Source organism: Podarcis vaucheri (genome assembly GCF_965113315.1).
Source record: "Podarcis vaucheri genome assembly, chromosome: 10".
NCBI lineage: Eukaryota > Metazoa > Chordata > Lepidosauria > Squamata > Lacertidae > Podarcis > Podarcis vaucheri.
The window spans coordinates 76,471,202-76,485,093 of record NC_138748.1 but is presented as its reverse complement, the minus strand read 5'-3'; the positions used below and the strand labels follow the sequence as shown (position 1 = coordinate 76,485,093).

General features: G+C 48.5%; 1 protein-coding gene across 1 annotated transcript; it reads left to right on the top strand.

The window, feature by feature from the left end:
* Window positions 1-2,015: 2,015 nt before the first annotated feature.
* On the top strand, window positions 2,016-12,909 carry LOC309541265 (uncharacterized protein). Its single transcript, XM_082238917.1, has 6 exons — window positions 2,016-2,374; window positions 3,886-4,358; window positions 4,754-4,835; window positions 5,769-5,851; window positions 9,965-10,091; window positions 10,677-12,909. Exons 2-6 carry the CDS (start codon window positions 3,963-3,965, stop codon window positions 12,038-12,040), a joined length of 2,052 nt encoding a protein of 683 aa, XP_082095043.1. The 5' UTR covers window positions 2,016-2,374; window positions 3,886-3,962; the 3' UTR covers window positions 12,041-12,909.
* Window positions 12,910-13,892: the final 983 nt, after the last annotated feature.

Genomic DNA, 13,892 nt, shown 5'->3' with positions numbered 1-13,892 from the left:
TGTTCTCCAACAGATCTTTATATCTTATCCAAACATTAAATAGAGCTTTTCTAACAATGTGATTTTTAAAGGCACTATTGGCTTTGTCATACCATAGATATGCATGCCAACCGACAGCATTGTTAAAACCTTCCAGATCCAAAATGTCTGTGTTCTCGAGGAGCATCCATTCTTTCAGCCAGCAAAAAGCTGCTGCCTCATAATACAATTTTAAGTCCGGCAGGGCAAAACCCCCTCTTTCTTTAGCGTCTGTCAATATTTTAAATTTAATTCTGGGCTTTTTGCCCTGCCAGACAAATTTCGAAATGTCTTTCTGCCACCTCTTGAAACATTCCATCTTGTCAAGAATCTGCAAGGTCTGAAACAAAAATAACATTCTAGGCAATACATTCATTTTGATCACAGCAATTCGGCCTAACATTGACAATTTTAAATTTGACCATATTTCTAGATCTTTTTTAATTTCTGACCAACATCTTTCATAATTGTCCTTATACAAATTCACATTTTTAGATGTCAAATAAACCCCTAGATATTTCACCTTCTTGACCACTGTCAGCCCTGTCTCCTCTTGGAATTTCTCCTTTTCCATATCTGTTAGGTTTTTTCCTAAAACCTTGGTTCAGACCTCCCCTTTCATGATGTAACCATGATGTATGAGTGATGTAGTTTGGGGGGTGTAACATGGGGATTAGCAGCTAATAAAGATTTGGGGGCTCTTTTGTTTGGGGCGTCCATCTTGTTCCACCTGGTGGCAGGTGGGAATTCTGTCGTGACAGTCTTCAATAAAGACCAAGCCTCCTGGCTGCTGTTTTGCTCTGCTCTTCCTGGCTGATGTCCTTATTTTTTGTCCAAGGGAGCCCTCAGATTTCTCCGTTAACATCAGGGTGCATCATCAAGGCATCATAGATATGTCACAGAGGGTGTGGTCTCAGGTAGATCCTGGGACCCAAGCATGCCCCTGTCCATCAAATACAGTCTTTCACACGTCCTCCCAAAGGAAAGTATTTAATATCACCGGTCATGACTCCTTGGCTGTATCTTGCCCGGCAGACGTGACTGTACATCTCGGGGATTATGGTGGGCTCACTGACCCCTCCCCTAATACCTCACTTACCTGGGCCCTAAATGCCATTGGCACTGAGAAGACTGATGCCAGGAGTGATTTCTTACGAATTTCTAAAGTTTTCCCATTAAGCCAGAACATAGATACGTTTATCAGCAGCGAATTGCTACATTTGGTTTTGACACTGTCTCTGTTTTCCTTTGTTGGAGAGAGACCTGGGGCTCAGCGGGGCGTGTTAGGGTCCCGAGCCGAGCCTCCCTCGCAGATACCATGCCTTTGTTTGTTTCTTCCCCCCCCCCCGCATTAGAGCACAATTTTTATTAATTTAAAAAGACTATCAGTTTTTAGTAGTTCCATACAGTAGCTTCAATAACAGCAACTATGTTATAAAGAACAAAAGTTCCGTTAGTTAAAGGGAAAGATTGCAGGGGAGATTAAGCAAGATGAACTAGGGAATGTATCAAGTTTTGTTTAATTCAGTTATCCGGACCTTTGGCTTTAGTTTAAACAAAACTTGTGCAACCATACATTGTGACATTATGTTAGGGGAAACAGGGGGAAACACTTGTTGCAAATTCTGACTGGAATTTGTTTCTTTCTCTCGACACGAGGGATTTGGTTTCACGGGTGAGAGGCAGGGAACGTGCGCGAGTGAAGAATGGTCTGGCGATGCGCCGCGGAGACTCTTTGTCTTGGCCTCGTGGTGTGGAGGAGAGGCAAGGCTCGTGGGGGGGGGGAGGTCTCCCACCCCCCTTCCCTATTCCCGGGAACAGGGGCGGCACCGCCGCCTGCAGGAGGAGGGAGGTCCATAGTTTCACGATGCACTGTGGTTTGTTCCCGGTTTGGGGCAGAGGTTGGGGGCTTCAGCGGGGGACTCGCGAGCTGTGATTCGCGCACTGCGGGCGACTGGTGACATTTTTTTGTGGGGGGGGGGTGGGGTGGCCCTCTTCCAACTCTTCCGTTCCCGGATCCTCCGAGGGGCTTTCCTGTTTCTTGTACAGCCTTTCCTCCTGCAAGTTGCTCCTCCTGTTCCTGGACCAGGAAGGGAGAAGCTCAGCCCCCAGCGCCCCCCCCCCCATAAGCCTCCTGCGCTCGAGAGGGAGAAAGGAGGGCGCTGGCTGCGCTCGGCTTGCCAAGGGTTAAAAGGAACCGAGCTGGATTCCTATAGGGGACAGGAAGTCTAGGCGAGGGGGGGGGGTCAGGTCCTCCAGAGCAAAAGCCCCTCCCTCCCCAGTCTTTTCCTGCGAGGAAGGGGGGCTTTTGTCTCTCTCTGCGAATGCTGCCTCCCTGAAGCCGGCTGGGATCCCGGTGAGTCCCCCCTCCAGGGTGCCCTGGGGAGAAGGGGAGTCCCCGGGGCTGCAGGGAGAGGGTGGGGGGCTGCTCAGCTCATGGGGGGGGGACACACCCCAAGTCAGGACACGGAGGGTCTTGCCAGGGAGGGGCGGCTTCGCAGGAGGACGGCAGCTCTGCGCTCCCTTTGCGTGGATGTGCTGCTGGATCCTTTGGGGAGGGTCTTGGCCTGAAGGAAAAAAGGTATGGGGGGGGGGGAAATCCTATTCAGATTTTTGGATCTCAGTCGCGCTTATTGATAGAGGGTGTAACATGAAATACACGCTAAAACTTTACATTTGAGCGATGCAATAATAAAATAAAGACTTTGGGCAGATTGAAGGAAGATAAAAGAAAGTCCTTCCTTCCTGCGATGTGGACGAAATAAAACCTTTGGAACTCGTTCCCGTAAGAGACAGAAAGGGGCGCCAACTGAGGGCGAGGCCAGCTGGTGGAGCGGGAGGAGAGGGCGGGGGGGGGGCTCCCGTACTCTGTCTCCCCCCTTGGAGGCTGCGAGGCTTCAGAGTCCCAGTTGCTGCAGGTGGAGAGAGGGGCTCTTGCGCCCCAGTCCTGCTGGTGGGCTTCCCATAAGGGGCCCCTGGTTGGCCCCTGCGGGAAGAGGAGGCTGGACTCAAGAGGGGCCCCTTTGGCCTGATCCTGCCGGGCTCCTCTTCTCTTCTGGGGCTGAGCTCCTCCAGACGCAAGTGGGCCCTCCATTCTCCTTCCGTCAGAGGCAAAGCTTTCCCCACCCATGAAGCAGACAGGGCTGCTATCCAGACTCCTGGCTGACACGGGTGTGTCCATTCAGACACGCAGCCCCTCCGATGTTCAGAGGATATTTTGAGACTGAACAGAAAGCCCTGCGGAGAACCTTAGCTGTGATTCCTGCACTACCAGGACACTGGGCTGATTCATCTCCCAGGAAGATCAACAGTTCCCTGAACATTTTGCATGGCTACATTCCCTCTAGGAGGGCTAGAGACTTGCTTCTCATTCTCCTTCTTCTCTTCCTTTTTAAATAAACCTCATACAAATTTAAAAAATGGAGCATTAAAGGCTTACCTCCCCCTGGGGCTGTATAATTAATCCATATGATGATTCAACAAGCTGGTCAGATTTAGCAAAGTTACTTTCACTTCTCAATGGCTGCTTGCAGATTTTGAATTGCGTCACTCCACTCCACCATAAATCTTAGGGAAACATCCAAAGTTATTTGGTGTCTCTAGGCAGAATAATAACTTTTGCTGGGTTTCAGGGGTGGCGGCCAAAGGCAGGGGACTATCTCAGGTGTCATTTTGGCTGGCTTCAGCGGGACTTCAAAGGGCTTTAGAAGGCCTCAAAGGAAGGGAGGATCAATAAACCTCATAGTCTGGGTGGAGGTGCAGTCCAGAGCTGGCTCTCCCAAGACTCATATATGCTACTTAGCAGAACCCTTTTCTTCTCCTGACAATGTGTCAGTTTTGTAACACAACCATGTTTTTGTATTGTAGAAATTGCTATTACCTCTAATTCGGACAGACAGAACGTGGATTCCTTCATCTGTCTTGGAGGCTTCCTGAAAGCACAGATGGATGAGCAAGACTCAGCTGGCCCTGAAACCGGAAGAGGCCATGCCATCAAAACTGAGAGCAGTGGGGGATTCTGGGAAAACTATGTGCAGAAGATTATGGGTGGGGAGGACACCCTCCACTCAGATGTGAAGAACCAGCAGTTCATGCAATTCTGCTTCCAGGAGGCCAAAGGACCCCGAGAGGTTTGCAGCCGACTCCACCACCTTTACCATCAATGGCTGAAGCCAGAAAGGCACACGAAAGCTGAGATGCTGGACCTGGTGATCTTGGAGCAGTTCCTGGCTGTCTTTCCACTGGAGATGGAGAACTGGGTGAGGGAATGCAGAGCAAAGACCAGTTCCCAGGCGGTGGCCCTGGCCGAAGGTTTCCTCCTGAGTCAGGCAGAGCAGCAGGTGAGAGAGACTTTTCTGTGGTTCAGAACATGAGGGTGGTTGTTGTTTGTTGTTTAGTCGTTTAGTCGTGTCCGCCTCTTCATGACCCCCTGGACCAGAGCACGCCAGGCCCTCCTGTCTTCCACTGCCTCCCGCAGTTTGGTCAGACTCATGCTGGTCTCTTCGAGAACACTGTCCCACCATCTCGTCCTCTGTCGTCCCCTTCTCCTTGGGCCCTCCATCTTTCCCAACATTAGGGTCTTTTCCAGGGACAACATAAGGGAGAGTATCCCCAAATTCCCTATTAATGGCCCATTCCTTTTTGGAAAACATTCAAGGAGTGAGATTGGATGCCTCTGCCATTTCTTTTCCAATACGTCTCCCCATTCTGTTTTGAATCTTTGTTGCTCTTTCAGGGGAAAGATCTGTTTGCAGAAATGGGCCTGGATTCCTCTGAGACTGAAAGGACTCCATTGGACACCAGAGAGAGGCCACTGGGTAAGGAGGAAAGCATCCCGTCTCCCTTTGGTGACATTCTGTGGATTTTGAAACAAATCCATGGGTTCTGTTCATCTTTTGGGAGAAGGCACTTGGGAACAAGAACTCCAAGGAAGGGAGATGTGCAGCATTTTTACCGAGCTAAAATATGCAATGAGTTGTTGGCATCAGTCCGTCTCAAGAGTCAGTGGAGTGTGTCCCTGGTGGTGAAGTCAGACTGCTGTGTTAGCACCAACTTGGAGAGCAAGCCAGGGCAGTGTGTATGGAGGTGCTGGGCTGCCCAGATGACATGACCCCCCCCCCCAGCCTTGCTTATGTGGCCACGGAAAGCAGAGCAAGACATTTGGAGCCTCCTTGGCTGCAAGAATTGCTGGAAGGTCTACAAGGTGCCATTCAACCACCTTAGGGACCCCACTCTGGTTTACTGCAGGGCAGCAGGCGTAGATTTTTTCTCAAGTTTTACTCCTGAAGCCTTTCTCACAAATGAGCATAGCTGCAAAGCAGTGGAGGTTCAGGATCAGAGTTCTCCATCTTCTAGATGGGTTACCTTCCCAGGTTGACAAGGCCCATCTGCTCCTTTGAAATGGGTACAAATGTCAAAATGCACTCAGCAGATGAGACTTTTTCGGAGGCCCATCTGTACAGTGGTACCTCGGGTTAAGAACTGAATTCGTTTTGGAGGTCCGTTCTTAACCTGAAACTGTTCTTAACCTGAGGTACCACTTTAGCTAATGGGGCCTCCTGCTGCCACCGTGCAATTTCTGTTCTCATCCTGAAGCAAAGTTCTTAACCCAAGGTACTATTTCTGGGTTAGCGGAGTCTGTAACCTGAAGTGTCTGTAACCTGAAGTACCATTGTAGTTTGAGACATATGTGCTCAACCTCAGAGGAAAACATGCCCTCATGGCCTCCCACCCACCTTTGTCTCTTTCAGGTGACAGAAGGATGCCAGCAGGACCTCCTCATCCATCTTTACTTGGTGGCAGAAGGGAAGCAGTGGCTGTGGAACCAGATCAGGTTGGCGGAAAGAGCATTGGAGGGGTACGGGGGGGGGGGCAGCCAGGGTGCCTCTGGCCCCCAAGGAATCTCTCTCCTCCTCTTGGCTTCTGCCCAAGCTGCTCTGAAGGCATCTTTGTCAAGGGAAGCTTGGACAGACGCCATGAGGCTGGGAATGCCATTCGAGAAGCTTAATGTGCTGAGAATAAGGAACAGCCACCTTGCCTTAACTCGCCTCTGAATGTCACTTGTATGATTTATAAGTCATTGCAGTTTTATTTCTAGAGTCACCACTGAATGCTAAAATAGGCTTCTGTGCAGTTTACACACCATACAAAACAGTGGCCAGGATTCAGCTAACCAGCCCCATCAGTTTCACAGGGAGGGTTTCCCTCCCCACCCCTCCCTGTACCCACCTGTGCCTCTTGAAATTGGCTTTAGGGCATCGGGAGGGTCCCCCCTCCCCCTGAATGGCACACAAGGAAACGAGCAGAAATCCTTCTGTCTGGCAAATGGGAATCTTGCACGGCTGGGAGGCTCTGAAGAAAACAAGGTGGAGTTCCACCCATTTACACCAAGATTAATGTCCATCATTAAAATACACGATAAAAGAATTCCATTGAGACACAGGTAGTTGGTCTGCCGTAGTTGAAACAAAATAAAGAAATTCCTTCCCGTAGCAACTTAGAGACCAACTAAGTTCATTATTGGTATGAGCTTCTGTGTGCATGAAGAAGTGTAAAGAAGTGTGTATCTGAAGAAGTGTGCATGCACGCAAAAGCTCATACCAATAACAAACTTAGTTGGTCTCTAAGGTGCTACTGGAAGGAATTTCTTTATTTTGTCTCCATTGAGACATTAAAAGATGCATCAATAACATGCACTGGAAGAAACAATCCCATTAAAACAACACAGCAGAGAACAGATAGAGAACTGCAGAGCAGGCTTCCAGTTCCACCTACCTTAAGGGAGGCGGCCCCCATGACAGCGAGGGATCGTTGGTGAACAAAATCCAATGATGGCAGAGTTGGCACAGTTTGTCTGTTCTAAGTTTCTTCTATATACCATATTTTTCGCCCCATAGGGCGCACTGGCCCATAGGGCGCACCTAGTTTTTTTGGGGGGGAAATAAAGAAAAAAAAATTATTCCCAGCCCCCAGAACAGGCTGCTATCTGCAAGCCTAGGGAGACCGGCACGACTTTGCGCCGGGCTCCCACGGCTTGGGGAGAGCTGCCTGAAGCTCGGGGCACGCTTCTCAGCACGCCCCGGGCTTCGGGATGCAGGCAGCTCTCCGGTAGCCTTGGGAGACCGGCGGGAACTCCCATGGGCTCCCAAGGCTGAAGCCTGGAGAGCAAGAGGGGTCAGTGCGCACCAACCCCTCTCACTCTCCAAGCTTCAGCGAAAGCCTGCATTCGCCCCATAGGATGCACACACATTTCCGCTTCATTTTTGGAGGGGAAAAGTGTGTCCTATAGGGTGAAAAATACGGTATTTACGATTCGGCCACCCTCTCCGGAAAATAAGATAAAAAGCTATTTACAAGTGAGGAAGGGATGTTGGACTAATATTGATATGAACAAGCAAAAATGGAAACTGTGTATGATCTGAAATGAAGAAAGGAGGAGGGGAAGTTCAAGTATGATTGTGTTGGAAAGACAGAGTAATTCCCCTCACTTCCATTTAAAAACAACAGACAAAGGGAAATAGACTGAGATTTGTGTGTGCTACTGATGGAATGTAATCGAAGATAAAGTTTAATTGGGCCATAAGTCTCTTGCTGTAAGGAAAATAATTTGGAGGCTGAGATAAGAGATTCTCGGGATTTGGAAAGGAGTATTAAATCTTTAGCGTGTTTGAAAACTGCCCACCATTTCTTAGGCTGAGGGGGAAATGGTGAAGATCTGTGACATGTTTTACTAGTGAGACAGAATGGTTTCTAGCAGATTGTCACCTGTTCCAAGACATCGAAGCAAGGGGTGGAAAGATAAGACCTCTGAGAAACTTTGAGATTCAGTTCCACCCCAAGCCACGATAGGAGAAAACAACAGCTAGGAAGTGAAAGACAATATCCTATATGGACAGAAGGAATCTCCATGGATATAACAGTTTCCAGATGCAGGGCTGAATAAAGATAATAGTTTCAGTTCCTCACTTGAAGCTTTATAAATTTATCTATTGAGCACATCACAAATGGAAATAATTAATTATGTAGCTGTTGACTAAAGGATTATTATTACAATAACTGAAATGTAACTGACATTAATTAAGATTATGGAACATAATGATATAAGATCGGAAATGCACTGAAACCATCATGCAGAGCAGGGGTGTCAAACTCAAATTCATCGGGGGCCGCACCAGCAGTTTGGTCACCCTCAAAGGGCCGGTTGTATCGGCCTAAAATATTTGAGCAGGCTGAGACCCCTGAAGTTGATGGGCTTTTACCGTATTTTTCGCTCTATTGGACGCACCGGACCACAGGACGCACCTAGTTTTTACAGGGGAAAATCAAGGAAAAAAATATTATCCCTCCCCCCAGCCCCAAAGAGCAACGGACAGGCTGCGTGCAGCCTGTCTGCTTCTCCCAGAGCTTCTCGGGGCTGCGGGGGAAGCCCGGGTTCCCCCACCAGCCCCAAAGAGCAAAGAAGCCAAGACAGCGCACAGGATCCATAGCCGCGCAACCTCTCCAGCCAGGAGCTAAACCTCTCCAGCGCGGCTAAAGAAGACAAGGCAGTGAGCGCGATCCATCCCACTCACTGCCCTGGCTTCCTCTTTAGCCTTGTGCAGCATCTTTAGTCTTGCGCAACGGGATGGATTGCGCCCGCTGTCCACCGGGGCTGGACTAGATGACTCCTGGGGTTCCCTTCCAACCCTGCAATTCTATGACCTCGGAAGGTGTTTGGGGTCTCCACCACTGGAGGCTTTTAAGCAGCGGTTGGGGGACCATCTGTCTGGCGTTCTTTAGCTGTGATTCCTACATTGTGAGGGGGCTGGGCTAGATGACCCTCGGGTGACCCTCCCAACTCTATACAGTCCTACAGTTCTGCAGCAGGAGATCCACAGCCACTTAGAATCATAGAATCATAGAGTTGGAATAGACCACAAGGGCCATCGAGTCCAACCCCTTGCCAAGTAGGAAACACCATCAGAGCACTTCACACAATGCCCACACCATCAGAGCACTTCACACAATGCCCACTCCCAATATTCATCTGAGAGACATGTGGCTTCAGTGTCTAGGCAGGTACCCCTCTACCTGCCACACTTCCCCCACCCCACTTAAGCTAAGGGAATTCCTGCCCAGAGAAGCTCCCAGGTGAGGCAAGGGTTAAGATCTACCTCTGGTAGATCTCTTGCGGCTGGAGAGGCACGCAAGGCTAAAGAGGAAGCCAGGGCAGTGGGATGGATCGCGCTCGCTGCCCTGGCTTCCTCTTTAGCCTTGCGAAGCCTCCCCCCCCCCGGAGAGGCGCGCAAGTCTAAAGAGGAAGCCAGAGCAGCGAACGGGATGGATCGTGTTCCCTGCCCTGGCTCCCTCTTTAGCCTTGCAAAGCCTCCTCCCCCTCCCCCCCGCTGGAGAGGCGTGCAAGTCTAAAGAGGAAGCCAAGGCAGCGAACGGGATGGATCGCGTTCCCTGCCCTGGCTTCCTCTTTAGCCTTGCGAAGCCTCCCCCCCCCCCGGAGAGGCGCGGCAGCCCGTGGGACGAGGCAGGCGGCCTGCGGGGTCGCGCCGGTGGGGGACCTCCGGAGGCGGCCTCTCTGCTCACCACCTCCTTCGTGCTGAAAGGCAACGCGGCGCACAACCAGGCGATGGTGCACTGGACGGGCGAGAACATCAGCGAGAACGGCGGCTACGCGGGCCACATGACGAGGTCTGGCGGGCCGGATTCGGCCCGCGGGCCTTGTGTTTGACACCCGTGATGCAGAGAGTCACTTTAACTAAAATGTATTAACTGGAAGTTGATTGGCACTTTGATAATTGTATAATTTGGGAATTAATTGCTCTTGTTATAATTTGGCTATTATTGGGGTTATATTGGAAAACTAATAAAAATTATTAAAATAAAAGAACAGAGCAATGTGTAGTAGATCATCTTCATTCTGACTAAGAGGAGGACCTTTTTCTTTCTCTTTTAGGGTCTAGTGTGCTTTGAAGATGTCGCTGTTCATTTCACAGATGAAGAATGGGTGTTGCTGGATCCTGACCAGAGAGCTCTGCAAAAGGAAGTCATGGAGGAGATCTGTGCGATCATGGACTCTCTTTGTAAGGCTCCCTGTTGGATCATAATACGTGTTTGGAAATTCCATACATAGCTCTATGTGATCAACCTTCCAGATTTTGGTGGAATTCACTGCGCCATTTACAGCATCTGGGATTCTAACATGCTGCACAGCTCACCTTAAATGGAGGGCTAAAGACTGTTTTGTCTTTGAATATTCTTCCTCCAATGATTAGCCTGGTCTGAACTCCCCAGGCCTTTTGAACACTTAGTTTTAGAGAAGTGACAGAAGTCAAAGTAGTTTCTGTCAGGAGTTTCTGGTTTGTTTGTTTTTTTGCTTCTCTTGGTTTTGGTTGACCAAAGAGACAACTGTCATTGGAGACGGAGCAGGTTCCATGATGGGGGCAAACAAATTCCATCCTATGAAAGAGCTTGACTTTTCAAATTTCAGGTCTTCATAAATATGTCAGTTAATGCCAGTCAAAAAATTAAGTCAAACCTATAGTAAGACTTCACATCTAACTCACTCCCTTCAGTTCTTCCTCTGTCACAGGTGTTAAATAGTATTTTTCAAAAATTGGGGTCTCCATTATTCCTCAGGTTCTAATACATTTCTCTCTTTGTTGCAGGTGGTGATGAACTGGAAATTAAGAACAAGGGAGGCAATGACAACATCCACACATTGGAGAAGCCATATCAATATTCTGAGTTTGGAAAGAGGTTCAGTCTGAGCGTCCCTCTCACTTCCCATCACAGAATTCACGGCAAAGAGAAACCATATCAGTGCTTGGAATGTGGGAAGAGCTTCAGTCTGAGCAGCCATCTCACTTCTCATGAAAGAATTCACAGTGGGGAGAAACCATATCAGTGCTCAGAATGTGGAAATAGCTTTAATTCCAAGAGAAGTCTCACATCCCATCAAAGGATTCATACAGGAGATAAACCCTATCAGTGCTTGGAATGTGGAAAGAGCTTCAGCTGGAAGGAAAGTCTCACTGCACATGGAAGAATTCACACAGGGGAGGAACCATTTAAGTGCATGGAATGTGGAAACAGTTTCAATTCCGAGAGGAGTCTCATTTCCCATCAAAGAATTCATACAGGTGAGAAACCCTATCAGTGCTTGGAATGTGGAAAGAGCTTCAGTCAGAGGGCCAATCTCACTTTCCATCAAAGAATTCACACAGGGGAGAAACCCTATCAGTGCATGGAGTGTGGGAAGAGCTTCAGTCAAAGGGCCAATCTCACGGCCCATCAAAGAATTCATACAGGGGAGAAACCTTATCAGTGCATGGAATGTGGAAAAAGCTTCAGTCACAGGGCCCATCTCACTTCCCATCAAAGAATTCATACAGGGGAGAAACCCTATCAGTGTGTGGAATGCGGAAAGAGCTTCAGTCGGAAGGAAAGTCTCACCTCCCATCAAAGAATTCATACAGGAGAGAAACCCTATCATTGTATGGAATGTGGAAAGAGCTTTAATGCAAGCACAAATTTCCATCAACATCAGAGAATTCATCGTGGGGAGAAACCATTTCAATGCCTAGAGTGTGGAAAGAGCTTCAGTCAGAAGGAAAGGCTCATTTCCCATCAAAGAATTCATACAGGGGAGAAACCATTTCAGTGCATGGAGTGTGGAAAGACCTTCACGTGGAAGGACAGTCTCACTTCTCATCAAAGAATTCATACAGGAGAGAAGCCACATCAGTGCTTGGAATGTGGAAAGAGTTTCAGTCGGAACTCAAATCTCGTTTCTCATCAAAGAACTCACAGCGGGGAGAAACCATTTCAGTGCATGGAATGTGGAAAGAGCTTTGCCTGGAAGGAAAGTCTCACTTCCCATCAAGCAATTCATACAGGAGAGAAGCCCTATCAGTGCTTGGAATGTGGAAAGAGCTTCAGGAAGAGAGCCAATCTCACTTCCCATCAAAGAACTCACAGTGGGGAGAACCACGGAATTGTAGAGTTGGAAGGGACCCTGATTATCATCTAGTCCAACCTCTGCTTACAGACCTTCAAGGATAGAGAAACCACCACCGTCCAAGGGAGTCTGTTCCACTGTTGAAGAGCTCTTAACCACACCGGCTCTCTAACAAGACTCCCAGAAAATGAGCATCCATGTGTGTCTGCTTAAAGTTCGGGTGTGATATTCTGGTGTTTGTATTTAAAGTTCCACACACATGGAGCAAAATAATTAATGTAATAATGGCAACTACAGTGTAATAGTAGATTTAATGTTAGCTAGGGGTGGGGATAGCATGAATTTGGAATGCTGGGGTGAGTGGTGACTGGCTGAGAGTTTGAAAAGGGGGTTGAATAGAATAATTGAATCATAAATACAATAAGCAAATACAATAAGCAACATAAATAGCAAAAGTTGTGATAAATAGTGAATTAAAAAATGCACAACCAAACTGAACAATTTCCATATAAATCACAGCAAACTCTAAAATAAAGATGCAATAAACCAACAGGAAGAAACCCGCCCCGCCCACTAAACCCAAGAGTCTGTTCAGCTTCTGCAGCTGGAGTCAGTCCGGTCCCTCCCAGGTCAAATGGAAAAGGCCTGTAAGGAGGGAGCACATCTCCCAGGACTTGCAGCCAAGATGGTCTCTGGCCTCCTCAGCAGCCTCTTCAGTAGAGATGACTAGAAGGTGGAATGGAATGGGAGAGTGGGGGCAATTGTGGAGCAGGGCTGGTTAGATCAGTAGTAGAGAGGCAGCATTGTAATTCCCATTGTTGCAGTTTTAGTAAAGTAGCAACAAAACGAAGAAGAAATGGGAACATTTGAAACCATACGTTTATGTACACGAAGTTACCTTGAAACCCTTGTTTATTTTTTAATAAATCCATTGTATTCCACCACTCAGCTCATTATTCGCTTCACATTCGGGGTGAAGTGTTCAGATTAGAGTTCTCTGGGGGAGTTTGGTGGAAGACCCAGCTCCTAGCTGTGCACCTTGAATGAAGTGGGAAGGTGGCGGAGGGATGGGTGGGCAGGGCCAGAGCCCCTCTCAGCAAAGGCGGTGGGGGCTCAACATGGGGAGATAAACTAGAGGACACTCAGAGTGTTCAAAGCACTGCAGAAGAACAAATGGCCTTCCTTCATCCCTTACCAGAATGCACCGGGCAGGGGGCTAGTTTATGGCGATACCCCCTTTGGGATGCCCCACAAACTGTTGTTGAGTCCTTTGGTTAGAGCAGGGGTGTCCAAACTTTTTTCAAAGAGGGCCAGATTTGATGAAGTGAACATGCGTGAGGGCCAGCCAAAGTTGTGGAGCTGCAGGGGCCGGATTAAACACTGGCAGTTCCCTCACTGAGAGAAGCCAAGTTACAGGTGTTACGGAAAATCTGGGTGCGTATTTACCCTGCCACCCAGCCAATCGGACCAGGTCCGTGGATTCTAGCGGAAGAAAAGGAAGCTCAGCCGGACGCAGGAGCAAAATGTGAAGATCCGAGTTTATTGCGCAACAGGTTCAAAGTGGAATTGAACCCCGAGAATGGGGCGACATAAACTTTTAAAAGTTCCCTCCAAGTCCCATAACACAGTGTGCGAAACGTCATGAATACATTATGGGAAGGTTGGGTTTCGTGGACTACATCATGAATACATTACACACGTCATGAATATCTCAGAGAAAGGTGGGGTTACACTAATTTACATTTGGGGGAAGGGAGGGGGAATATGCAGAGTGAGGGTCATACACAAATATACATTTCATGAGTACCGGTGGCGGTGGGACAATGGGTTACTGATATGCACCGTCTGCCACCTGGTATTGCCCGGAGGAAGGGCTGGGCAGAACGATCTGACGGGATTAAAGAGTTCCTGTGTACGTGACTTG

Bases quoted from the DNA above. Each gene is read 5' to 3' on its own strand.
- LOC309541265 (XM_082238917.1), top strand. From the start codon at position 3,963: ATGGATGAGCAAGACTCAGCTGGCCCTGAAACCGGAAGAGGCCATGCC. The intron at 4,359-4,753 runs GTGAGAGAGACT...TTGCTCTTTCAG, and splicing joins TGAGTCAGGCAGAGCAGCAG to GGGAAAGATCTGTTTGCAGA. The intron at 5,852-9,964 runs GTTGGCGGAAAG...TTTCTCTTTTAG, and splicing joins TGGCTGTGGAACCAGATCAG to GGTCTAGTGTGCTTTGAAGA.